The 24,201-nt window shown below is 44.5% G+C and overlaps 6 protein-coding genes across 7 annotated transcripts; 4 read left to right on the top strand and 2 right to left on the bottom strand.

Moving 5' to 3' along the window:
- Nucleotides 1-144: 144 nt before the first annotated feature.
- LOC131266743 (uncharacterized) lies at nucleotides 145-2,586 on the bottom strand. The gene is made up of 3 exons (XM_058269363.1): nucleotides 1,935-2,586; nucleotides 1,621-1,859; nucleotides 145-1,548 (listed from the first exon to the last, which is right to left on the bottom strand). Exons 1-3 carry the CDS (start codon nucleotides 2,473-2,475, stop codon nucleotides 274-276), a joined length of 2,055 nt encoding a protein of 684 aa, XP_058125346.1. The 5' UTR covers nucleotides 2,476-2,586; the 3' UTR covers nucleotides 145-273.
- Nucleotides 2,587-3,295: 709 nt separating this feature from the next.
- Nucleotides 3,296-4,710, bottom strand: LOC131266754 (40-kDa huntingtin-associated protein). Its single transcript, XM_058269379.1, has 2 exons — nucleotides 4,563-4,710; nucleotides 3,296-4,501 (listed from the first exon to the last, which is right to left on the bottom strand). The coding sequence occupies exons 1-2, from the start codon at nucleotides 4,637-4,639 to the stop codon at nucleotides 3,655-3,657; spliced, it is 924 nt and encodes a 307-aa protein (XP_058125362.1). The 5' UTR covers nucleotides 4,640-4,710; the 3' UTR covers nucleotides 3,296-3,654.
- A 472-nt stretch (nucleotides 4,711-5,182) lies between these two features.
- Nucleotides 5,183-5,790, top strand: LOC131266762 (small ribosomal subunit protein bS21m). Its single transcript, XM_058269386.1, has 3 exons — nucleotides 5,183-5,245; nucleotides 5,393-5,579; nucleotides 5,645-5,790. Exons 2-3 carry the CDS (start codon nucleotides 5,433-5,435, stop codon nucleotides 5,759-5,761), a joined length of 264 nt encoding a protein of 87 aa, XP_058125369.1. The 5' UTR covers nucleotides 5,183-5,245; nucleotides 5,393-5,432; the 3' UTR covers nucleotides 5,762-5,790.
- A 669-nt stretch (nucleotides 5,791-6,459) lies between these two features.
- LOC131266755 (probable actin-related protein 2/3 complex subunit 2) lies at nucleotides 6,460-13,480 on the top strand. Its single transcript, XM_058269380.1, has 7 exons — nucleotides 6,460-7,350; nucleotides 9,222-9,315; nucleotides 9,709-10,004; nucleotides 10,288-10,508; nucleotides 10,592-10,683; nucleotides 10,822-10,931; nucleotides 11,015-13,480. Exons 1-7 carry the CDS (start codon nucleotides 7,277-7,279, stop codon nucleotides 11,040-11,042), a joined length of 915 nt encoding a protein of 304 aa, XP_058125363.1. The 5' UTR covers nucleotides 6,460-7,276; the 3' UTR covers nucleotides 11,043-13,480.
- A 763-nt stretch (nucleotides 13,481-14,243) lies between these two features.
- Nucleotides 14,244-14,741, top strand: LOC131266761 (uncharacterized). Its single transcript, XM_058269385.1, has one exon. The coding sequence runs from the start codon at nucleotides 14,244-14,246 to the stop codon at nucleotides 14,625-14,627; it is 384 nt and encodes a 127-aa protein (XP_058125368.1). The 3' UTR covers nucleotides 14,628-14,741.
- A 392-nt stretch (nucleotides 14,742-15,133) lies between these two features.
- Nucleotides 15,134-23,714, top strand: LOC131266753 (uncharacterized). 2 transcript variants are annotated; one of them, XM_058269377.1, is made up of 4 exons: nucleotides 15,134-15,229; nucleotides 15,307-15,481; nucleotides 21,482-22,247; nucleotides 22,329-23,714. In XM_058269377.1, exons 2-4 carry the CDS (start codon nucleotides 15,392-15,394, stop codon nucleotides 22,430-22,432), a joined length of 960 nt encoding a protein of 319 aa, XP_058125360.1. In that variant the 5' UTR covers nucleotides 15,134-15,229; nucleotides 15,307-15,391; the 3' UTR covers nucleotides 22,433-23,714. The 2 variants fall into 2 exon arrangements, with proteins under 2 accessions (XP_058125360.1, XP_058125361.1); XM_058269378.1 differs by having other exon boundaries at nucleotides 15,137-15,215.
- Nucleotides 23,715-24,201: the final 487 nt, after the last annotated feature.

The raw sequence follows: 24,201 nt of genomic DNA on the forward strand, positions 1-24,201 counted from the left end.
AATGCGAACATAAACTGTGGATTTATGTTACAAAAACAAAGCAACTGAAGAAAGCAAACACAAACATATTGAAAAAAATAGATTCTTTTTTTTATTAATCCGAAAAAGAACATCAAAAAAATTGTTTTTCGTTCAGCCGGAAAACGTCTTGAGAGTATGGCACAGGCATTTATGTTGGTAAGCATGGTAACGTTGTTGAAGAAGAATAAATTACAAAAATGAGGTAAGGTATCTTAAAATATACTAAACCTGCATTTGTTTGCCATGGTCTAGCTAGCGGATATTTTCTTTGTTGCCAGCTAGAACAGCAAGGACATTACCCGTTTGCTCCACTTTTGCAGCTGAAAGAAGCGCCGTTTCCATCATTTTCGACCGTCGATTCCGCATCCGGCACTCGTCGGCACACTTGGCCGTAATGACATTGCGGATCAGACACTCATCTACGTTGCACATCTTCGTCACGATCTCGATTACGTCCGCCACCATATTTGCCTCCAGCCGATCCTTGATTGGTTTTTCCGTATTACTGCGCAACGCAGGCGATGGTCGTCCGCTAAGCGAGTGCGTTGCCAACTTTTCCCGGCCGAACACTTCCATCAGCAGCTTCCGTGTGGCACTTTTGTAGTTCGACCAGTTGATCATCTGCAGCGCTTCCTGCTTGATGCGTGTACCTTGCGCACCGATCGACACCATTCCTTTTTGCCCCTTCGGAGAGTCGGAAGAGTCCGTAGTCGCCGGTGGTAATAGACTCTGGTCGTCGCCTGATGTATCATCCCATTCACTCTTTAGCTCATCAATCGTTTGGGAATTTTCGGTCGGTGGAAACTTTTGCGGGACTGCGGGTAACGATGACGCATCGTCGTTGTGGTTGTTAATTTTTCCGCTGTCCGACGATGATGTTTCCGTGGATACCAGTACGACGTAACCGTTGCGCTCATCGTTGCCCTCCGGTATGGTATTTCCATTCTTCTTGCGTACGTCCCCCGGGGGCATCCAGTTGTGGTCACCATTAGCATCCGTCAGGACCATCGAAGTGTCAATAAACCCATCACTATGTATATCCTGCGCCATGGGGCAACGGTCAATCAGCTCTACTTCTTCCACATATCCCGGCGTGTTATCCTCCCCAGTGTGCCGGTTTTCTTTCTCCGAGATCTTCTCTTCGATTCCCCTTAACAGAGTCTCCTGTCCGATCAGCTTCTCGTGTAGATCGAGCAGCAGCTTCCGGTCGTATTCACGCTCCATCCGTGAAGTTTTCTGCTCCGCCATCACACTTTCCAGGTACGATAGAATTTTATCCAGCTGCACCTCCGTGCCACTCCCCGCGATGCCCAAACCGACCGTTTGCGTTTGCTGATCGAACGTCATCGGAAGAACGTGATGCGAGGGCGCCATTCGATCGCTTCGTGGAGTGATCAGTCGTTCCGCGGGCGTTACCGACCTAGTGTCCGTTCCGACGGCAGTCCTCTCGATCGAACTCGGAGATATAGAAACGCGATCCGCCACGCTGGATGAAGAATCGGTGCGAAACCTCTTGATGGCTGGAAGCTAGCAAACAACAGTGGACAAATAAAATGTGTTAGGTCGGGACCGTAAAATATGCAACATTCATTTACTTACCGTTTCCTGCCTTTCCACGTGCGATTGCATCGCAACACTTTGTTTTCGTTCCGGAAACTGCGCTACCCGATCCATTTCGTTGGGTTGTTTCGTGCTATAATGCTGTTTTTGGGTCTGATCCTGATCAACGCCAAAGTTCGGTACTCTTACTGCTTGTTGCATTTTCGGGATTGCTTTTGTGGTATGCGCAGTCATATTTCGTAGCTGCCGCAGTTCTGTGTCGATGAATTTCTTGTCCTCTAAAATGAATAAAAGGATTAAAAAAAAAATATTTTAAAGAAAACTCGATACCTACACACAGACCGTTTACTCACCGGAAACCATAACGATCGTGGCGGGCAGCTCACGTTCCCCACATTGGACGTGGATGAATTTTCCCGTGTAATAATTTGAATCATTCGGCGTATCATGGCCACGGTTGCCATCATCCGGCACACGTTCGACAATCTGCGTCGACGGAATCACGGTGTAGATGTTCCGCTTTCCGTTAGGCCGCACCCACTCGATTAGCGCCCACAGCGTTGTGGCTGCCCGTGGCAATCTTGTCGTTGGAACGCCGGCGTTCGATTTTACCGGAACCTGTTGGCGCGTGTTGTAACGAGTCCGCTCCATTGCAGCTCCATCCGGCTGACTCGTGGATGTCATGCTGTCACAGCCATTATCACTACCGTTCATACTCTGCGAGGAGGTTCGATTCCTTTGCAGGGACACCCCGGCAGGGCAGGTTGACGCGGTGTTCGGTGGTGCGTTTGAATATGACACGGTTCGCATTCCGTTCCCGAAAGAAAGCGTATTGTTCGTTGCTGCACTAGCAGAACTTGCTTCCATCGTCTGTGTCAATTGCATTTCCTCCATTGCAGTCCAGTGGATGATCGACACTTCTGCTCTACCGAATAAGAATCACACCGTAATCTCACAACTCGAGCGATCGTCACAAACCCGGTTATCCCGGCACGTATCAAAATAAGACTGTTTTCCTTTCCCAATCCCTCAGTGCTTTTCTAATGTGTTTCCCGCAAACAATTAACGCACACTACTAGGCCGACCACCCGGCCGGCCGACCGTGTATGTGCGCTTGCATGCACGTGAAGGGGGAAAATCAAATGCGATCGTACCTTACGCTTACCTGCATTCTTCCCTATATTGTTTCCCCTACTGGACAAACGTTTCCTAGAAGTCCTTGCGCCTTAACGAATCCACCACAAACACACACAATCAGCGCATCTCTATGGTGGGATTTATTTTAACGGTGAGTTTCCTGTAAGAATTCATCCCTGCAAAATGCCTGCAGGGATCAGGGAAATAGAAGTAAAAAAATAAAAATAATTTCTCCAGGTATACCCGAGTATCGAGCGTGCGAAAAGTTACCCTAATTTTGGGGTAGGTAATGATTTATTACCTTATAGGACAGTAGGAAAAGGAAAAGGTGTTTTGGGCTAACGGTGTGGTCTATGTTTAACGGGAACGCCTGGAATCCAATGTGCAAATATCTTTAAAATGTATGTAATAAGGTATCTTATTGTACATAAATTCCAACGAATTTGAAACATAGACCATAGATGGGTAAGGTTTTTTAAACGTAATTGGCGCCATATAACTTACGTACGCAAAATGTATGTGTTGTTATGGCTTGTTTAGGAAATAAAATCATTTGTTGATAATTTAGGAGTTTTTATTTAGGTATGCGACAAATATTGCAGTAAATGCAGTACACGCGAAGTATGTAATCCTCGGACATATAAATTTTAAACTTATCATGATGGTGTGCTTGCATGTCCATCGAGAGGAAACACTTTGGGAGAATAAAAGAACTTTTTCAGTTTAAGCCAAATTCCTTTAGAACTTGCCAAAGGAAAGCAAAGATCGTTTTCTCTATTCCTTTTTTTGTACATTTAATATTGGTTAAACCATTGGTTAAAGTGTGGAATTGGTTACCCAGTGGGCAAGTGTAAAGTATACTCTCTTACTCTATTATTTACAGCTAGACCTTCAGCATCTAAAATGACTCCGATCGTCCCACTGGCACATCTAATATCATTTACTGTACTTGGTAACCACTTCTTTGAGTAGCTCCTGTTGGGAGGCACTCAAATCTGACCGTTGGCATAGTTCATCCCGAGTTGCTAACAACGATTCGATATCCTTTGCCTGGCAGGACACCACGAGGGATTGAAGTAGGAATACGAGATCAGGTGGAAGTGTCGCCTGCTGTCCGTAACCAGATTCTCCCACACTAGTCTGTGTTGCGCGCTGCTGGCCAACGTCGCCGATCGTTGAGTATCGTTCGATGAATTTATGATCGTATCGTACCGATGGTGGAAGCTGTAATAGACACAGCAACAACAACCGTGACACCTCGATCCGGTTCACCACATCCTGGTAGAGTGTTCCACACTTTCGCTCTGCGACATCATCATAAATTTCCGACAGCTTCTCGAACGCTCCGACGTAATCCTTCGCGGTCAAACTATCCTCGGCTGACTGTTCTAGATCCCAGATGCGATGGCAGGGAGAGCTGAAATCACTCGTAAGTTCCACGTTCGGGTAAATCTCCTTCAGCTCCCGAATGATTGCTGCCCCGATAACGGATTTATCCGGCAGTCGGGATAGGGCCTGTGTATAGCACCGGAAGGCACCTTCGTGGTACTCTGGGGAAATGGTTTGGGTTTCCATACGCGCTTGCTTATCGTGTGCCGTACGGAAGAGACGTGCCGCACGGAGCAGAGCATCGACCTCGCCGGAATCGTTGCCGATCAGCTTCTCGCATTTACTCTGTCCGATGTAGCAAAGGGCAGCATATTCCGGTTGAAACGCTTCGTTGAAGCTGTTGGCCAACGAAGCAAATTCCTCCGTTACCTCCGCTACGCTCGGTCCGAATCGTCTACAAAGAGTTTGGGTTGATTGGAAAAAAGATTTGTTTATGCTTCATCCACTATACTCACTTGATTAAAACGCGCTGTATCTTCTTTAGCTTATTGCATGTTGTCTTATACTGGTGAATTAGCTCAGAGCTGGACATTTTTCTGCTCCAAAAAATGTCGATTGACCTGGAAAAAGGCTCTTGACTCAGCCGGAGTGGGCCACTTTTGATTATTTGTGCACTTCTTCTTCTTCTTTCGATATGCGAGTCGGGGTATATCCTCCTACGCTAAGTCGAACAATTTGTTCCCTTACACGTAATCAGAGGCGTACCAACTCTGTCCGAACTCCTATGAAGGGGCTCGTCCTTTAGGACCGGCTATAATAGCCATATGTCCACCCGCCGTCCACGGGAGGGATAATTCCTTCCGTTGTCAGGACACAAGAACTCGTGGTCCGCTTGATTGTCTCAAACGGCACGAGATGTGCGGCAGCTAGGATTTGTCTGACCTGAGCTCCAGCTCGGCGTCACCACGCGGTCGTGCCGTAACCTTACTTTTCCGCTAACCCTTTCAGGAAACTTATGCACTGCTAACATCCGCTCTGATGCACTACCGAACTAGAACTGGATTATTTGTGCACCACTGGAATGATATGATGTAAACAAACGACTGTCAGCTGAAGAACATACAAAACAGCGAGACCAGAACGTGCTGGTTTCTACGAAAGTGTTTTGTTCTCGTGCGAAAATATTGAAATTAAACATGTAAGTATACAACATAGCGTGTATTTTGTGTGTTTCCAAGTGCATTTCCAAAGTGCACATTTCCGTGGCTAGTGTTTTGTTGTTGTACCTGGGGTACTTTCTACTTAATGTGCTCTTCTCATTTATGCAATCACTTGTCCGGCGCAGCCATCACCATTCGGCAGGCAGTGTTCAGCAGAATCCCAAAATGCGGCACGCAAAGTTTATCGCACGCACAGTCTTGGTGCAAAACAACAATGTTGAAGAGGCCTGCCGGGTGCTGAATCGTATTCTGGGAAAGGAGGAAATTTTCGACCAATTCCGACGCACTCGTTACTACGAAAAGCCGTTCCAGGTAAGGACAAGGATATCCCCATATGATGGCCGTGTATTGAATGCAGATCTGCTTTTCTTTTACAGACCCGACGACGCATCAACTTTGAGCGCTGTAAATCGATTTACAACGAAGATATGAACCGCAAAATTCAGTTTGTATTGAGGAAGAATCGCGTCGAACCGTTCCCTGGATGCAATTAATGTAGAAAAATAAATGTTCATGTAGTATACAAAAACTCTTCTGTACAAACAAAGGAAATAAGGAATTGTTGGGGTTTTCTGGTGGTGAAGAAATGGTGTAGCATAAAAATCGAATTACATTTATTGCACGTTTAGCTAATGTAACGTAAGCAACCAATCAAGCAGTATAGATCCATCAAACCATTCGTTACCTACTGTCAATCAAATGACACGAAGTTCGAAAAGAGGTGTGGTCAAGGCATCTATAACTTTAGCAGAGGTAGAATATTGAACATATTCGAAAATACTAAAATTGTCATTATACATACGGAAAATTAAGACGGGACTTTACCAACCAAAATTGTATACTTTGGAAGTTCAGATTGAACAAAATAGTACAGCACGTTTTTAAAATACGTTACATTCTCAGCAGAAAGTCTTACCATAGCAGGAAGTTAAAATTGAAGACAATGGTTTTGGTAGGGTGATATGAAAATCAATATTAAAATTGTTTCTAATGCTAAATTATTTCGTTGACCCGTGGACTTCCTTTATTGTGAATGATCCTTTTTGTTGTTAACGTTTGATCTGGGTTTTTCTCGTACAGTGAAATAATATTTAAGTTATCTTCGAAAAAATGACACCCTGTCAAACTTTACCTGTAGTATGTAACACCCTTGTGCCAAGAAGCACGAAATCCGAAGCAGTCGAAACGAAAACTGTGTCAGTCCCGGGTTCCGCAAGATAGTGTTTGCGTGCGCGATTTTTCCACCGTGGGGGCAAGAAAAGTAGAAAACGCTTTTCCGCAACGCACACCATCTTCGCTCCGGTGGTTCGCGTTGGTCGGTCGGTTGAATTTTTCGGTGGATTTGGTACAGCGGATCGTGAACGCGGCACGAACAAGAATCCCGTTCATTGGGGCAACGTTCTCCCTGGGAGTTTGTTTCCTGCGTGTTAATTAACGGATTGACTCGTACTCCGCATCTACCATTCACCGCCAACGCGTTGGTGACACACACGTTCTGGCCAGCTAAGCGATTCTCCTGCTTCAGCAAGTTGCCGGGTGGAAAGGAAAAACTGGGAGAAGAAATTTTTTTATCGCATCTGTAGCGCGTACTTGTGTATGTGCGGATGTGTGTGCTTTAAAAGTGCAGATACAACGGTGTGTTTCCTACTGTTCGGACAGTGGCCGCACAAAAAGTGTTTTTTCGGTTTAATTGATATCCCATAATATAAGGATCCTGGTGGTGCATCGAGCATCTGTAGCATTGGAATAAAACGGAAAGAAAACAACCTGCAGCAGTGTGAAGAGCAACCCTGGGCTGGTGACCCTGGGCAAATGTGAGATCGCAAAAGGAGTGGCGAAAACTACGACACGGACTTGCTGTTGAAGGAAACAATTCCAAAACGCAACTCAGAAACGGCGGACGTACACATTTCTACCACACGCATCCCCAATACGACTAAGCGCCGTTTGCTGGTCGAAGCAGTAAATAGTGCAAGGAGGAAAACGCCGGTCCCCTTGGATGAGCAAAAATGATTCTGCTGGAGATCAATAATCGGATCGTGGAGGAAACGCTAAGAGTCAAGTTTAAAAATGCACTCGCAGGGTGAGTAATCGCAAGCCTTCGCGTCCAAGACGAATCATTCGCTCACTCACGTCATCTTGTTGCGGTGATTCCACTGCCGTCGCCCTCGCCCCGTTTCTTTGGTTGCCTTCGCAACCACTAAACCATCCCCCCTAAGAAGCATAAACGTCAAAACGTTCCGTTTGGCACCCGGGGCCCATTTGGCCGTATGGAAATTGCATTTAAACAAATAAGTATAACCGTAGGTCGACCACCAAGAAACGGGTGGGGGGCATCGCTATCGGAACACGTTCACTCCAGCTCCCCAAAAAGGAAACCTACCCCCATGTTAGTGACATTATTGCATCGTCCTGAACATAATACAAGACAAATATGGAGCACGTCCATCAGTTTCCGCCGGGATGTCGTGTCGTTCCTGACGCTATATCTTGCAAATAATGTGACACATTTTTCTACCCCCTAACACACATGCTCTGGCCAACACCCTTCGAAGGAATTGGAAAAAAGCCTCCGAAACAGAGTTTGTTATCGGTGTTATCGGTGCGATTTTCGACCGCTTAACTTCATACACAAACACAACCCACTGAGGCCCTGTGGTACACTCGTCCCATGCGTATGTTTGGTGAACGTAGGACTGATATGGCTTATCTGGTAAATGTTTCCTTCTTTGGGTCCCCCGGATTTTTACAGCCGACCGTATGTGCACCGGAAGACGGAGTCTTGGGTGCAGTGAGGAGTATCACGATTACGGGTACAAAACTTACATCGGACAGCTTTTCTCAGATTCTCTAAATTTTCGCAGATACATGATCCCTATTTTGCAATTCTATCTGTTCCTGTTTACACGAATCAATGTTTAGATACAAACGGGAATCTGGTGTGCAAAGTTTACACCTTCTCTGCTTTCTCTTGCAACATCCCCCGTAAATCCAAATATAGAAATTACCTGAACGTAAATGGAAATGTATAAGAAAGTCTTGATTCTCCTTTGAATGCCTGGGACCTGTTTGTTCATATACCGAAGTGTGTCTTATCTGCAACAGATGATGGTGGAGCAACTTCGCAATATCCGTTATCGATGAAGTGGTCTCACCAAAATGCTTTCATTACTCTTTACTTGATATAAAAAAGCTCTCTTATCTGTACCTTCTATACGATAGGAATCGATTCACTTGATTCCACAGAAATCCCCTTTTAGATACCTTCTTCAAAAATTGTTGATGAGAATCAGGATAAAAAGTCATTTAAAAATATACTCATCAATTCTTTACTTCGTATAGGATTTTTACAATCTCAGTAAATGAGTCTTAACCCTGCCAAATCATGTATTTGCTCCAACCAATTTTTACTTGTGCTCAAAAAGGTGCTGATTTTTCGACTGACCATATTTTGCTGACCTAACGCTTAAAATAAAAATCAGAAGAAATAAAGGAAAGAATATGGAGTGGAACGTAAAAGCAAAACATCAATGCATATTTACAGCGCACCAATAGCCCGGATGCATTCTTCTTCAGGGTGGCAGAGCGTCGTCATCGGAACTCGGCCATGAAACGATGGCCGGATACTGCTGATATACAAGAAATATGCACCGCAACTGCAATGCTTTCCTCTCTGTCGGTTTGTTGGTCATGTTTATTCTTCGAACTTCGTGTCTCAAACTTTCCCATACGAAAGAGATGCCTCGTTGCATTTCGAAAACTCACTTTCTTTGTCCACAAATCAGGATGATTCATACTTACTGTTGTCTGCCTTCAGTTGTCCCACTGTTTGCAATTGAGCCGATTTTTTAAAAATATGCTTCATATTGATCGATTTCATGGCATACTATATTTTATCAGCGGCTACTTACATTGCGATACATTTATCTAGCGTTTTCTTTCCTTTTATTGCAGGATTAAGGCGGAATCAATCGATGTGACCGTGGCGGACTTCGATGGGGTGTTATTTCACATTTCCAACGTCAACGGTGACAAAACGAAAGTGCGGGTACGTACCTCGGATATTTTGGAAGAAAGCAACCAGAACAGAAGGGCGAAAATGGATCCAGAAATGGTCCATTTGTGCAATGATCGGAAAATGAGGCTCTGCGATACGCGATGCGATTATCCAATTGGTGCCACTGGAAGGACCAACTCATGTCGTTGGAAGAAAGAAGAAGCAAGCAGTACGAAGCTTATCGACAACGAAGACACCGGATGATCTAGGAACGATGCCAACCTCACACCCTTGATTCGTTATGTCCCATTTTCTTACCTCAGGGACAACGAGTCTAACCAGCAACATGCACACATTTCTTGTTTCATCCGTACACGACGCTGTACGTTGGTTGTTCCATGTTATAACTTTTTTTTCGTCGACGGTGTATGGTATCCTTTTCAGACAAGCATATCGCTGAAGTTCTACAAGCAATTGCAGGAGCATGGGGCCGATGAGCTTTTGAAGCGGGAGTACGGCGATCTGCTAACGTCGCCCGAGGATGGCTACAATGTGTCGGTGTTGATCGATCTGGAAAACATTCCGGAAAACTGGGAAGATACGGTACGAAAAATCGGCCTGCTGAAGCGTAACTGCTTCGCGTCGGTATTCGAGAAATACTTCGACTTTCAGACCCAGGGTGAAGGCGAAGGCGAAGGACAGAAGCGAGCAGTAATCAACTATCGGAACGATGAAACGATGTAAGTATTTTGCGTGGGTGGGAACAACTGTTTGTCAAACTAACGTTTCACCCTTGGTCCTTTCGTGCCAAGGGGGGGATTATGTTGCATGCTATAAAATTATAAGACCATTATAGTAAGGATCTTGCTTGTTTCCTTGTTTATGTTGTAATGGGGGAAATTAAAAGAATCTTTAATTAATATGAAATGAACGAAGTTATGAACGATGAAATAATTGATGAGTTTATAGTCGTAATAATGCAGCTGAAATATTAATGCACACCTCCCATTCGTCCTCCCGCAGGTACGTCGAAGCCAAACCGGACCGTGTGACGGTCGTGTTTAGTACGATATTTCGTGACGAGGACGACGTAGTGTTAGGCAAAGTGTTCATGCAGGAATTACGCGAGGGCCGAAGAGCGTCGCATACGGCACCACAAGTATTATTTTCCCACAGGGAACCACCGATGGAGCTGGCCAATACGGGCGCCCGCGTCGGCGAAAACATTGGTTACGTCACGTTCGGTGAGTGTGCCGCTCGCAGCTCGTGAAGAAGTCAAGCAACTACCGTTCTTAAGCTCATGTCCAATTTTCCTATCCGTTTGCAGTTCTCTTCCCAAGGCACACAGCGAAAGAAACGCGCGACAACACGATCAATTTAATTCACATGTTCCGTGATTATTTGCATTATCATATTAAGGTGAGTGTTGTGACCGGGGGCGATGGTCGGGATGGTAGAGGTTATTTGGTGACCCACAAAACAAGTAGTTTATTGTTTCCAAGCCAATTGAGACTGAGAATGTTTTTCTTCTTTCTTATGCTTTGCTTTCTTGTACAGTGTTCGAAAGCATACATTCACTCCCGGATGCGAGCAAAGACTTCGGAGTTCTTAAAGGTGCTCAATCGCGCTCGGCCGGAGCCAAAAATTACGGAAAAGAAAACAATCACGTAAGAATCAATCCTTATTTGCAGCCATATTCGATTTGAATGATTGAGTTATGCAAATCTGTGGTTTTAATTTCTATTTTTAGTGGTCGAACGTTCATCAGAAAGGAATGATTCAGTAACTCGTCGGACGTCTAGTTGTTAAATGTGTAAGTATACAAACGAAATAAATAAACAAGTGTGAGAACAAAACAAAGGCAATGATGCAACAACGGCATACCGTAAAGGATCTGGAAGCGAAAATCACCTCCAGTTCCTTAAAAATAAAATATTAAAAAGCGTTGTAGAAGGAATTTGGTGATTTAAAACCCCTAGACTAGACTCAAGCTCTCCATCCGGTCAGTCAGTATGAAGTGAATGAACCTTCGATGGATAGATCAGTCGCATGGATGCTCAGGAGATCGCAAAAAAGCCAACAAAATGCAATTAATCCTACCCCCCTTACATTGGGCAAGAGTCAAAAACCCCGTTCGGTAGTTCGGATAAATAATCACAAACGGAAAGAATAGTATTCTTTATAAAAGCAAATTACACTATAACGCCTCTATACACATTGACATCTAATAGTAAAAATTAGTATAAAAAATACACCCATTCTCTCCGTACAAGAAAACATTAGAATTGATCGGAATTTCTTAATCGAAGCGCTGCCAACGTAAATTTACTGTTGAAGCCTGGGATGGGGTGGCTAACGGAAATATAAAAACACGAAAGAAGAAAATGGCAATTGAAGAAACATCATCAACATTCAATGCAACGCTCCCTGGTGTTCGAGGGAAAGTGTTTTGAAAAGAAATAAGAAAACAGTTAGAGTATTAAGCTAAGTAAAATAAATTTTATACAAAAAAAGAACGAAAACACAGCAAAGAAAAGCATCAAAGCCTCGTGAAGGGATGATGGTTCTCTTGGAAAAATAAAATTCAAGCCACACGAAACAGGGGTGCAACAATTAAGATCATTCAACAAGAATAGAATATGTTTTAAAAAACGTGTGCTTAAAATCACGAAACACCTTCTGGGAATAGGAAATTGAAGCTTCATATGCTGCTTGGAGAATGTTTTGTAGACAAAATTATGCGCGGTCTAGGAGGGCGGAACATCGCACAAAAAATAAAAGAGGAAGGATTAAATAAAACATGTAAAAGCTCGCTACTTTGCGCATTTGCAAAGACGGAGAATATCGGGTAGCAAAGAAAACAAACGAAAATAGGCAAGGTTACTAACCAATTTACTAATCACTTCACGGAGGATCTAAAATAAGAAAACTCACTCGTACACAAGCAACACGAACAGGAAGAAAACACACACACACAGTTTGTTACAATGCCGTTCCACGACGAGAAATGCATAGAGGTTTGAAAAGGAAAGATAATATTAAGGACGCAAATGAGGAAGTATAAACAAAAAAATAGTAGGCCGAAAGAATTCACGAAGAAAACAATTGCAGATAGTAATGAATGCAATACTAACAAAAAAGGGATATGAAGCATCGCGTTAAGCTCACTCGGTGCAATTATGCCCCGCAGGAGACGTTCTGGGTGACGCTTAACGCACACTGTTTTCATCATCCAATTTTACCAAACTACAGAAGAAACGTTGTTTACTAGTACACTACTAATACTATTATTACTAGTAGCCTGTAGGAAGACGAGTGTGAGCTTGGACAAACATGACTAGAAAGAAGAAGAAAAATATTAATCTTAGTACCCAGGATCGCAAAAGGAAAGCTAGTTAAGGTATGGAATCGTGGCGCAATTGTTGTACGCTCGGTGTCGAATGTACATTTACCAATTTCTTAACATCCTCGAGGTTACGGGCCGACGCGTCGGTGATCCGCAGAGGAGGGACTATTCTTCCATTGTTTGTAGTGCTGCTGAGAGTAAAGGAAAAAAGAGCGGGGAATTAGGTAGACTAACCTAGCTGGTTCTGCCTGGGGCGAAGAATCGGAGATGAAAGCTGTTATCGGAATCGGTATGATGGTACACGTTACGCTGAACCGGATTGTACTTGAAAAACTAAGAGTGAAAGCTGATGTGCATTTATTAACTGGCAAGACACCTCCACCTCCTATTCCTGCAAGTGGCAAGTGCTTCATGGTTCTCCGTTGATCCAGAGTGGCAAAATAATAGGAAAAAGACGTTTAATATTTCCCTTGTAGCTAGCGAGTCACAAAAATGTAGAGAAACGGGGCGTTTACATCGTTTAAACGTCGCTTTGCTTCGGTATCTCTCTCCCGGGACCCGTCATAAAAGATGCCACGAAGTTAAAGTATTAAAAACCATGATCAGTTACATCGGATCTCGTTTGTGAACGTTTGTCATAAGAAAAAAGATTGCCTAATTCATGTTTCCTCTGAAAAACAAAACATCCATGAAACCTACTCTGGATTGGGAAAGAATATTATGAACGTGTCGCTGTAAAATTTGATCCAAGAGAAATATGATATGTGCTCCAGAGTTAATTCAAGTGAATTACACATGCGGAAAGATAAGAAAAAAACCTTCAATAAAACCAACCTACCCCGGCCAATAAAACTGGAGGGAATAGAAAATGTAAAAAAATTGCTTTTTTTTGTTTTACGCGTTACGAAATATAGTTTGGTCATCACAACAAATTCTTGTTTTAAGTTTGGAAAACAGCCCCCACCTTTATCACACTTTCATGACACACTATGACCCGGTTGAAAAACGGCGAATGAATAAGATTATGAGCTCGATGGTATTTATTACGGTATTGCTATTGGGTAAAATGGTTCTCTCAATTTTATGTTTCATGTCATTGTTTTTACATTTTCTTCACTGCAGACAAACGAAGACAGAAAAAATGAAACCGATCAGTGCGAGTAAAGGCAAACCGTCGTCCTATCGTGACAAGAATCTTCGTCGAAAAAGAAAAGAGGCGTACTGTTGGCGTTTGTAATAAAACAAGCAGCAGGTGGGGCACTCCTTAATTTCGTGTCGTTGAGTCACAACCTCTTTGCGGAAGGGACACACCCTGTCGGGGAGGGGTTTGATGGAAAAGGCATGAATGGGCTGAAATGGATGAGCAACGCGAACGGCGACCACGTACGTCCGTTCACACCCACATCTATAAATAAAAAAAAGTTGAAAAGGATTCAACAGGATCCTGCTTGCCAGCAGTAGCTCTTTTTGCAGGCGAAACAGTTGCAGGCGTGATCCCGACCTGGGCTAGCATATTTCAGACTGTCCTCCTAATCCTTCGACGATTTCGTTTGACTGAAGCCAGAAGCGGTCCCGTTAGTGTCACGGATTTGGACATTTGTGAACTGTTGTAGTAACCTTTCCAGGACTTGCGATGGGTGATGAAATGAGCGTCGAGCAGGAAGCGGAAGCGATTCTCGAGGCGGAAACAAGCTTCGGGATGCGTGTGTGGCATCTGCTTTTCCTATGCTGCGGTTCCGTGCTCGGTGTCGTCATCATACTCTGCTGCTGCATACGCTTTCGGATACCGCGCACTAAACAGGACATTGAGGCGGATTACCATCGGAAGAAGCTGACTCGGAAGTTCCGTGAGCGATTGGATTGCATGAACAACGCCGATATCGATGAGATGGATCTCATGAAAGCCCTCGAGCGTGTTCGGGAAAACTATGTAGCGGATCAAGAAAAACTCACCAGCAAAGAGGCGGCCGAAAACAAGGATAATCAAGCGATTGTAACCGTTTGCGATAAGGTCTGAAAAGGTAGAGGGCAGGGGTGAAAATGATATTTCTTCTTACATTCGAGGCGGTTGCAGTTGGAATAGTATTTATCGTATAATTAATCGTCCTGTTCTCAATTTTTTTGAGATACACGAACTACGTGCATCATAATATCATTTACATCTGACGTATGTTTGTGCAAGTTGACAGACAATTTGTAGATTTTATTTTAAATCCTGTGAGCAATAAAGAAGAAAATTTGCTGTACACAATGTTTTGGATAGCTATTTAATATTTGCTATTGTATTCTAAGAAGTTTCGAAATAATAAAGATTAAATTTTAAACCATTTTGATATCTTTGAACTCAATGAAATGTAAATAAAAGCTGTGATTTTCGATGAATGTCAAAAGAAACATTCAAACCGTCACTTCAAACCCCAATCCGTCAAATGGGACTCAATCCTTTAGAATCCATCAAGGGATCGAGTCTTCGGGTCTTCCGAATCTTGATTCTGCCAACACTAGTTCAGTTTGCTACGAGCCAGCGGACAATAAAAACATAAAATTTTCGTACGTCCTCCATCTTGGTGGTGCTTCTGTACAATATCTATACCCAGTAAACAGTGTAAGCGCTTTGGAGTAGTTTCCAACATCCAAATAGCTCTCTCGCTCGATTGGTCGTTTCAAGAATTTCACAACAGTTTGTGCATTTACAGGGGTTTCACTTCGTGAAAGTTTAGAAATAGTGACGGACACAGTCCACTTTCAAGTGCTACACTTTCCCGAACGAGAGACGAAAAAATGACCATCATTACGAAACCGTCGGCCAAGAAGGCGGAGAAGTCTATTCTGCCGCTGGTTCGTCCGGATGCCAGCCCAAGTGCGCCAGCTGTAAGTAAACGCCCTCGCCGTACGCCCTTTTCTTTGAAAAGCGAGGCGTAAATGTAGCATGTTGAAAAATTACACTCCGCATTATCTTCCGCTATCCATGTCCCCGCAACGCATTGCAGTACAGTTTTCTTGTTGTGTCCGTCTGCTCAATGATATGTCTTGAAATATGGCCAAAATTCAATATCATAGTGCATGTTGGTGTTGGAAAAATCAATCCTTTTTCATGTTTTCCACCTGCTGTGCTAAAATATGTTTATGCCATCAAACCATCCCGACATCGTGATTCTGCGGTTGGCGATCGATATAAAATCGGATGTGTAAACATTTCACCTTTTTTTGCAATAAGAAGACATTTTTCTCCCCGCCCTATGCAACCAGCTGGAATTATGACTCAACGATGGATTTTATCAGTATACAGCGATGTGATTAAAAAAAAAGAATGATAAAACATGCTTCACCAACACGATAGAAGTTCATCTACGACGCAGTTGAGTTATTAGTAGAAAAAAAATGCTCACATGAATGGTGATAATTGTGCAAATTAGCACAGTACATCGCAATGTGTAATGTGCTAGGGTCATATTATGGAAAATTGTTTTCAATTTTAGGTTCCATACAGATGAAAAATGAAGAAAAAACAAACGAAACGAAATACCATAAAGAATGTGCCTCACGCAACCCTGCACTTCACACTATAACCGAAGGGCACACTTTCGGCGAAGATAGTCCTCGCTCGGTACGTGCCGGCAGCGTCCACCACGCACCCCATCCCCTGTCTTAAGATGCTCCCTTCCGTAGGACTGAAGGTTTGCGTGACTCTCGCAAAGGTTTCCTTGTTTTTCTTGCCTTCTATTATTTTCCCGCCATGTGTTTGAACACGCATAAGCTCGCTCGACCGTCTCGATGTCCGCGGAAAAGTACAATACTTTAAAACTCCCCTGTAGCATGTAGATGGTAACACTGGAGGGAATGGTTCGTTTGGGAAGCGAACTGGCAGTGCAATTGTGCGGAAGATTCCACGTAAAGCTGCTTTCACACTTTCAGTTGAATAAATAGAATCATCTTATGGTCCGGGGACTTTACGTTGCTGTGTCTGGCCTATTCACCCGGTTAGCGATATCTCATTAGATAAGGAAGAGTCGGTTGCCTGTTTGTTTGACTCACCGACCTTATCTTCCATTCTAACCCCCCGGTGTGAAGTTAACTCGGCCACCACGGACAATCACATTTCGCAATTCGGGAGATTGTGGTTCCCTCCTTTATAGTATTTTCTTTTCCGTCAACATGACGCTTATTTCGAGTTTTCACTTGTTTAAGCGAGTTTCGTTTTGTGGTGCAAAGATTTTTGTTTTGTAGAATCGGTTGAATAACCACCAATCCTCGCCCACACATCGCGGGGTGCTTATCTTGCGCTTGTTCAGCCCCCCCTGATACATGCCATCGCAACGAATGTGTAGGACAAAAATGCTCACGTTTTCAAGGTTTCCGATTTCAGAAGCGAACGGAAAAAAGAATCCTGCATGCAGTCAAGCGTGATTCTTTGGAATGGACCGTCTTCTACCTTAACCTGCGGTAAAATGTTAAATCGAAAGGAGGAAAACGGAGCAAACGGTGTTAGGCGGTGATATGTCTCCGCGCCTAACGTTACATAAAACCTGTTGATATTTGGAACGGTTCGAAATTCACGGAAACACAAATTCAACACATTTCAAATCTGCTATGCTCCTGCGTTAAACTGTATTTTCCTGAAATATGGTGTTGATAAGGCAGCCAAGTGTTATGCATTCAATTTCATGTTACACATATTTTTTCCAACTTTCAAATGAATCACTTTAATCACTGCTTAACCATGATTTCATAAATTTAATTTAAAAAAACCCAGAGTCTATAACGCCTTACACATGGTGATAACTGCATTATAATACAGAACAAGCTGTGCAGTGTAACGAAATTTCTGTTTACTATCTTGATCCGTTTGGGGATTGTTTATTCTAAGAAAAATTAAGTAATTTGTTTAAAAAAATCCCTATTTTGCTAAAATGACACTATCCAACATGGGACATAGTTCGGATATACTGCTCATAAACGCACCACTCAAACCCCAAAGGTCTCTTGCGTCATCCCTGTTGCAATCGTTAACGTATAAATAAAACTATTCTGTTCTCTGCACACCACACCCCGGCCGAGCGACTCGCAAGGGACTTTTCCATTAGCTGACCTCGCACTTCATCATCAAGCTTGGACCGACGAGTGGTCAGGGTTGACCTTCGACCGGCAATGTTTCGTTTCCTCTCGTTACCGGCAAACATGGAAAATGCATAAGCGCATAGCTAATGGGGCGACCCAGTGTCGTAGAAACTTTGCAATATGATTCAATTAGTTTTTATTGTCGTATATCGTTTGTATGTCGCATCGAACTCCTTTCTAGTGGGAGTGTCGTACTGGGTTTTGTTACTCGAACATGGCCGATAGCGTTCCTATTCTGGTGGGGCTGGTGAAGACGACGTATTAGTAATAGAATTGTTTCTCCCTTGACGTCTCTCATGTGGCGCAATCTGGCGCAACATCACGTCGATGGCAATGGGTTACTTCTTCGTGGGTTAAACACCACGGTTGTTGGATTGATCGAAGCAGACGCATTCCTCCTTGTTTCTTAGCCCGCTCTCAAGGCCGCCGGTTTGGTCGCCGTAACGGTGACAGTATCCATGTAGATGTAGCTGGTCAGCGTAGGCGTTACGGTGACGAGCTTGGTAACGCGCTGGTCGAAGGCTATCACCGATTTCGTACGCGTCGCTGCTGACGTGGCATCCGCAGCTCCACGCTGGGTCGCCTTGGTAACCGTATGCTCCTTGGTCGTCGTCAATGTGACGGGTTCGAGAGTCTTCGTAACTGTCACCGAGATGGTCGTCTGCTGCGAAGAGTCTCCTTGTGTCGGTCTCTTCGGTGGCTGAAGAAGGTCCTCCGGAAGGACAAAGTTGCTTCGCAGCCGCTGTTCGGCCGCTAGGTGTTGGCCCCGGGCTGCCGGCGGCAAGTAATCGTTGGTCGGTTCTGCCACCGGTAGGTACTCGTTGTTGAGCGGCGGTGGGGCGCAGGTCTCCGTAACGGTGGCCGTTTGTGTGAGGGTCCGTGTGGAGCGGACAGTCTCAGTGAGGGTTTTGTACACCGGCGTTGTAGTCGTTTCGACACGGACGAGTGTACTAAGCTGGGTCGACGTGAGGGTACGGAAGGATGTCTCCGTGAGGTAACTGGTGTCGGTCAGCGGAGGAGCGTAGCTGGTCGAAATGTAGGTGCTGTAGTAGGTCGTTGCGAAGAGCTCCGTCACGGTGCAGGTGGATGTCTGCGTGACCGTGTCGGTGCGATACTCGACCACCGGGTAGCGTTCGGTTACGTGCTCCACCCGGACGACCGGACTGGTTACCGTTTCCACCCGGGCGATGGTACTCGTCTTGGTGGAAGTCCTCGTGACGGCGGGGAGGCTGACTGTGGCGGTATGCGTCGTCGTCTGGACGTTGGTTCGAGTCTCCACCAACCGCTGCACCTCGGTCGATGTCGTTGGGACGATCAGCGTCGTCGTGACGGTGGTTGGCACCTTCAGGAACGTGACAATCGTCTCCGTAACGTTCACCTTCACTGGCACCGTTAGGATCGTTGCCGAAGCCGTGCACGGTGGAGGCTCGTCCAGGAGTGGACAGCTTGGTGTGCGGTAATCGTATCCCGTGAAGGAAGGTGTCGGTGTCGGCGTTGGATAAACATATCCATCAAAGGACGAACCCGAAACGGAAAGGAAGCAGAACGAAAAGGCAACGATACGCGAAAAGAAGGCACCTGGACGGCAGCATTTTTGGGAGTTGTTTACTCCGAAAACCGCCATAATGCGCCGATTTAAAGAGTCTAACGGTTGGGAAGAAGCTTTTTACATTCCACTTCACTTGAACAACACTTGTATGTGTACACTCGTCCACTGTTTTTGACGAATAAAATGCCGGGATTTTCTCTGATTACTTTCGGTCAGGCCTTTTCCGGTGAAACACTCGGTGCTAATGGAACATTTCATCTGGTAGAATTTTCTTTCAAGTGCCGCACTTTTCACCTCACCGAATTTTAACACTTTTTCCCCCAAAATGGTTTCGCGTTCGTTTGGGTAACTCTGTTCGGAAGCTTCGATGTTTGGGACTCCTCTTGAACTGTCTCTCCTTCCCGTGGTATATCTCGTGGTCGACTAATCGAGCGCGCGCCAGCATGAACTCGTTTTATGGAATGTCCTCCCCACACTGGGCGACCGTCGGGCTTTTTTTGCGGTCGGGGACAGGACGGCACTTTGTGGAGCTCGAAGAAGATTCGCATTGACGACGCAGACAGCAGACGACGTCGGCGTGAGGTGTTTGCGTCCACATCCCACACGTCCAACTATTGGTCTTACCAAATACGGGGACACGATCCAGCCATCCCACAAACAGATTCCGTTCGTGGTGCGGCTTAGGGGGCATCCTCGCCGATGTGAGGTGTGAAACAGTCCACGGGTATTGGCCCCACGAGTAAACGAACGAAATCGTCATCTAAAACATGCCGACCAACTACCTGCCTCCAGGGAACAAACACACACACACACACCGAAGACGCAGCAGGGTTAAAGTGATCATAACTTCCGGACCAGATTTGGACGCTTGGAGCTTGGACCACGCAGCTTCGTGGGGGTGTTGTGCTTATCGTTGCCCAGGAGCGGCCACTTTGGCAGACCATCACCCTATCGCTTTGGAGGCGTATTGGGGAACCGGCCAAGATCAAGTTCAGCACGGAAATCAACCCTGGTCACTGCTTGCTCTACCTCCGGTGTCCGGCTCCTTCCATATCATATCTCACAACCACAACACTTTCCACACAGCTGTGCCCCCTAACCTGAGGCCTTATTTAGTCGGACAGGTTTTCTGGTCATTGGCATCATCATCGGGGCTTTCTGTGCACTAATTAATTATGCGCATCGGTCTTCTTCCTACCTTCTTGAAGAGATTTGTGTACGACTCGAGAATGACACGTTTTTTTTTGTGAGGGGGTGGCATGTGGGACGTCTGGATGATGCGATTTCGTCGGCGACGGACTTGCGATGGATTCTTTCAGTTGTATTTGATAATCTTTTCGGTTCATCCATTCAGACGCGAGTCTTCAGGTTTTGTCGTATGAATAGTCAATAGCAGAAATAAATATTTGGCTATTTGCATTCATGAATCATCGTTTAAGTGCCATAGAAAATAATCGATTTAAACCGACGTTTTCAACGATTTTAAATCGTATCTTGTTAAGTTGATGTTATGCTGTGAGGTAATCATGCAGCGGAATGATTTGTTTTGAACCTTTGCAGCAATATGGTTGAGCAATTGTTGAACTTGTGATGCTTAGCTAAGCTTGCCATGATTTTTACAAATTTGTTATGACTAACTTAGCCTGCTGTGTTCAGAAGGGGCAAGTTCATAATTTAAAAAATGCAAAATTAGTCTGCCAACCAAATTATCTCACTCTTATTCATAATAAATACTATTTGTTTTCAAAATAAGTGCCATACTTTTTATACGTTTGAAACCGTTATATTATAATTAGCTAGCATTAGGTCATCATGGTTGATGTTTTGCATCATGGCACGAGGCCACGCGATTGTTTAGTAGAACCAACAAACGTACCGCGCGGTGTTATCGATTTCTGGACCTTTTAACGCGTTGGCTACGAATTATGAATTTAAAATTTGAATGCAAATGATTCAGCGTGCAAGATCATTTGATAACGGTCACATTTGCATTCCCCTGCAGCGGTCGAAAGATATATGCCACATGTTGGAACATTTTAGAAATTTCGCTCTTTATTGAAGCATTTTATTTTTGGTGATTTCTTTGCTTTCCCCGTTAAATGACATTCCCTCCTTCCTAGCGTTAGTTATATGCTTTTGTAAGGATCTAAACATTTTTAACTAATCAATCCCTCTTCAATCATTTTATTCATTTTTCATTGTAGGACGATGGAAATTCGACGGCATCGAATATTATTCTGCTGCGCCGCGCTCGCCAGCTGTCCCCGGCAAATGTTGCCCTACTGCTGATGGTGGCCCTGCTTGGTATCTCGATCGGTACGATCGGTGGCCTGTACTGCTACCGTCAGTACATGGCGTCGCGAAACAACCACATGCGCTACACGGGCTACTGCAGGATCCCGTACGACGCCAGCAACTACGAGTCGCTGTACCGCCCGGTGAACGCCAACCACGACGATATCCTACGCATGTTCCAGATGCACGCCAACGCCCTCGACTCCGGCATGCCCGAGGAGGTTTCCCGCGCGCTCAAGAATAGCGACGAAAGCGACAACAGCAACGACAACAACGACGGAGACAACATGGCCGACCAGTTCTTCCGCGAGGAGTTCGAGCTGGGACTGTCGGACGAGGAGAACTACTCAAAGATCGATGTGCCGCTGTTCCGTGGCCAGCGTCCGGCTCGCTTCCTGCACGATTTCAAGTTCAACCAGTCCGGCATCATCGATAGCGCGGCCAAACGGTGCTTCGTAATGGCGCTTGACCGTGAGACGATTCTGCCGCCGCAGTCGCTCCGCGACCTCATCCAGAAGATGCAGATCGGCTACTACAATATCGACACGAGCGTGGTGAAGAAGACGATGCGCGTCGTGCAGCCGGAACTGACCGATTACACCGACGTGTCGCCCCGCATCACCAAGGAGTGCTTCGACATGAAGATCTACCAGCTGGAGAAGATCATCAGCGGTGGTATGTTTCCTCGACAGCTTCAAATAAAGTACTGGTTCGCTATTGATACATTTCTTTCCATTTTTTTTGCTGGGTACACAGTCTACAAACGTTCGACCGACATCCAGGAGCGCTCGAAGTACGCCGAATTCGGTGGCAAACACATTGCGCTCATCGATATCACGAACCTCGAAGAGCTGAACTAGGACAGCACCGACTAGAAGGGGGAGCCTAAAGATGTCGGAAAACCGACAAGGAATCGAGGTGGCGTTGAGAGAGAACCTGTTTTTATGGCCGAGAAGCAAAAGCGACACCCAAAAACCACCACACCGTCGCAACCAGCTGAAAAGGAAAAATATTCACGTCATTTTATAAGCATCCTATAGGAAAACATCCGCATGTAGAAGAGCAGCACCACAAGAAACCAACCAAGTCCGAACCGAATTGCGTTCGCTTTGTCTCCAGGGCCCAGCTAGTCGCTGTGTCGGCAAAGGAGAAAGCGAAGCAAAACAACTGCAGCAACAAGAATGCTCTTAGCAGGAAAACTAAACGAAAAGAAAAGCATTGAACAGACCACAAGAGTTCGATTTAGAAGCAAATAACTACTATCTTACACCACTTTATACCTACCTACCCTCCCTTCTCTAAAGTGTTCCCTTTTGCCCCGTGCTCGGAACGGGCTCTCGAATCGTTACAGGAGTTTTCGTTACGTTTACCATACCATTTCGTGGATTTTTCGGTCCATGGATAAAAAATAAGTTAGTACGTTCCTGCATCCGGGTAATTGTGAAACCGTGTATTATCTATCATTCACCGTACCGTTCGGTATCGGTTTAATGCAAATTCCTAACATTACTTCTCCCGTTTTCAAGCGCATAACACAACAAAGAACCCTTTTTAAATGGCCGCAAGTGCTGTATTTTGTTTGTTAAATGAAATGATAAACAACGAACAAAAAAAAATTAATTTAAAAATTTGAAATTCGATGTTACTGAACGTAAATTGTATTGATGATGTGAAAGATGAATATTACATAGATAAATTTTGGGTGCTCTTTTCCTCGAGCTCTGGTGTTTGCTTGCTTTCATAAAATATCAGTGTGGCCTCTTTAGAACGTCTTGTACGACGACACACTACTGTTAACGTGTTAACGGTTCCCTTCAGCTGTCCCTGTTAGAGTAATGGCTCCGATGGTCGTTTGTGCCCTCGTGCAATCGTGGTATTCAAATTGTGTTTTTTTTAAGTTTATATAATATGCACAACCAAATGTGATTATTTGTCTTCTTTGATTTGCATTGGCACCATCTTCACACCATAGTTTGTTTAGTTTGCAATAGTTGAGGCAAGTTTCATTCAAGGTTTAAGGTGTGCTGCACCACACATACACATTCCTGGTGAAGAATGTTATTGCTCTTCTTCGCCCGAGCTGTTCTTTCTGAAACAAATTAAAAAACAACAAAAAAACAGATACAATTTCTCAATCCTTCGGGCACTGGAATAGTGTTCTCTAAAAAGTTCACAAAACCGATAGATTACACAGAAATAATGACACCTTTAAGAGTAACTACAATTATTAATACCTGCGGAAGGAGTGGAAGGGTAAAGGGCGAGAGGGGCGGAAAAGGAAACAGGCAAAAGGGAAGAACAACATTTAAACAAAATAATGCCGCAACAATTATGTTTATGTGAATTGTAAAGAATAAAGACAAACTATTAGTAAATACGTGGTGGTTTCCGTTTGTGTGTGTTTTCTTAAATTAAACTAATAAGACATCATTTAATGAATGAATAGCACGCTGCATTTGAAATCATTTTTGCTTTATTCATATGCCAGTACGAGTGGTCAATAATATTTTTTATACATATTTCGCTCAATTAGGTATGTAAATCTTTTAAATTTCATCCTCAAAACGTGTGCCATATTCACACGAGACGATTTCCCATCCGGGGAAAACTAGTATCGTTCAACTCCTGA

This window comes from Anopheles coustani, chromosome 2 (genome assembly GCF_943734705.1).
Source record: "Anopheles coustani chromosome 2, idAnoCousDA_361_x.2, whole genome shotgun sequence".
Taxonomy (NCBI): Eukaryota; Metazoa; Arthropoda; class Insecta; order Diptera; family Culicidae; genus Anopheles; species Anopheles coustani.

Bases quoted from the DNA above. Each gene is read 5' to 3' on its own strand.
- LOC131266743 (XM_058269363.1), bottom strand. From the start codon at position 2,475: ATGGAGGAAATGCAATTGACACAGACGATGGAAGCAAGTTCTGCTAGT. The intron at 1,860-1,934 runs GTGAGTAAACGG...TATTCATTTTAG, and splicing joins CACGATCGTTATGGTTTCCG to AGGACAAGAAATTCATCGAC. The intron at 1,549-1,620 runs GTAAGTAAATGA...GTTGTTTGCTAG, and splicing joins ACGTGGAAAGGCAGGAAACG to CTTCCAGCCATCAAGAGGTT.
- LOC131266754 (XM_058269379.1), bottom strand. From the start codon at position 4,639: ATGTCCAGCTCTGAGCTAATTCACCAGTATAAGACAACATGCAATAAG. The intron at 4,502-4,562 runs GTGAGTATAGTG...AACTCTTTGTAG, and splicing joins ATACAGCGCGTTTTAATCAA to ACGATTCGGACCGAGCGTAG.
- LOC131266762 (XM_058269386.1), top strand. From the start codon at position 5,433: ATGCGGCACGCAAAGTTTATCGCACGCACAGTCTTGGTGCAAAACAAC. The intron at 5,580-5,644 runs GTAAGGACAAGG...TTTCTTTTACAG, and splicing joins ACTACGAAAAGCCGTTCCAG to ACCCGACGACGCATCAACTT.
- LOC131266755 (XM_058269380.1), top strand. From the start codon at position 7,277: ATGATTCTGCTGGAGATCAATAATCGGATCGTGGAGGAAACGCTAAGA. The intron at 10,005-10,287 runs GTAAGTATTTTG...GTCCTCCCGCAG, and splicing joins TATCGGAACGATGAAACGAT to GTACGTCGAAGCCAAACCGG. The intron at 10,932-11,014 runs GTAAGAATCAAT...TTCTATTTTTAG, and splicing joins ACGGAAAAGAAAACAATCAC to TGGTCGAACGTTCATCAGAA.
- LOC131266761 (XM_058269385.1), top strand. From the start codon at position 14,244: ATGGGTGATGAAATGAGCGTCGAGCAGGAAGCGGAAGCGATTCTCGAG.
- LOC131266753 (XM_058269377.1), top strand. From the start codon at position 15,392: ATGACCATCATTACGAAACCGTCGGCCAAGAAGGCGGAGAAGTCTATT. The intron at 15,482-21,481 runs GTAAGTAAACGC...TTTTCATTGTAG, and splicing joins CCAGCCCAAGTGCGCCAGCT to GACGATGGAAATTCGACGGC. The intron at 22,248-22,328 runs GTATGTTTCCTC...CTGGGTACACAG, and splicing joins GGAGAAGATCATCAGCGGTG to TCTACAAACGTTCGACCGAC.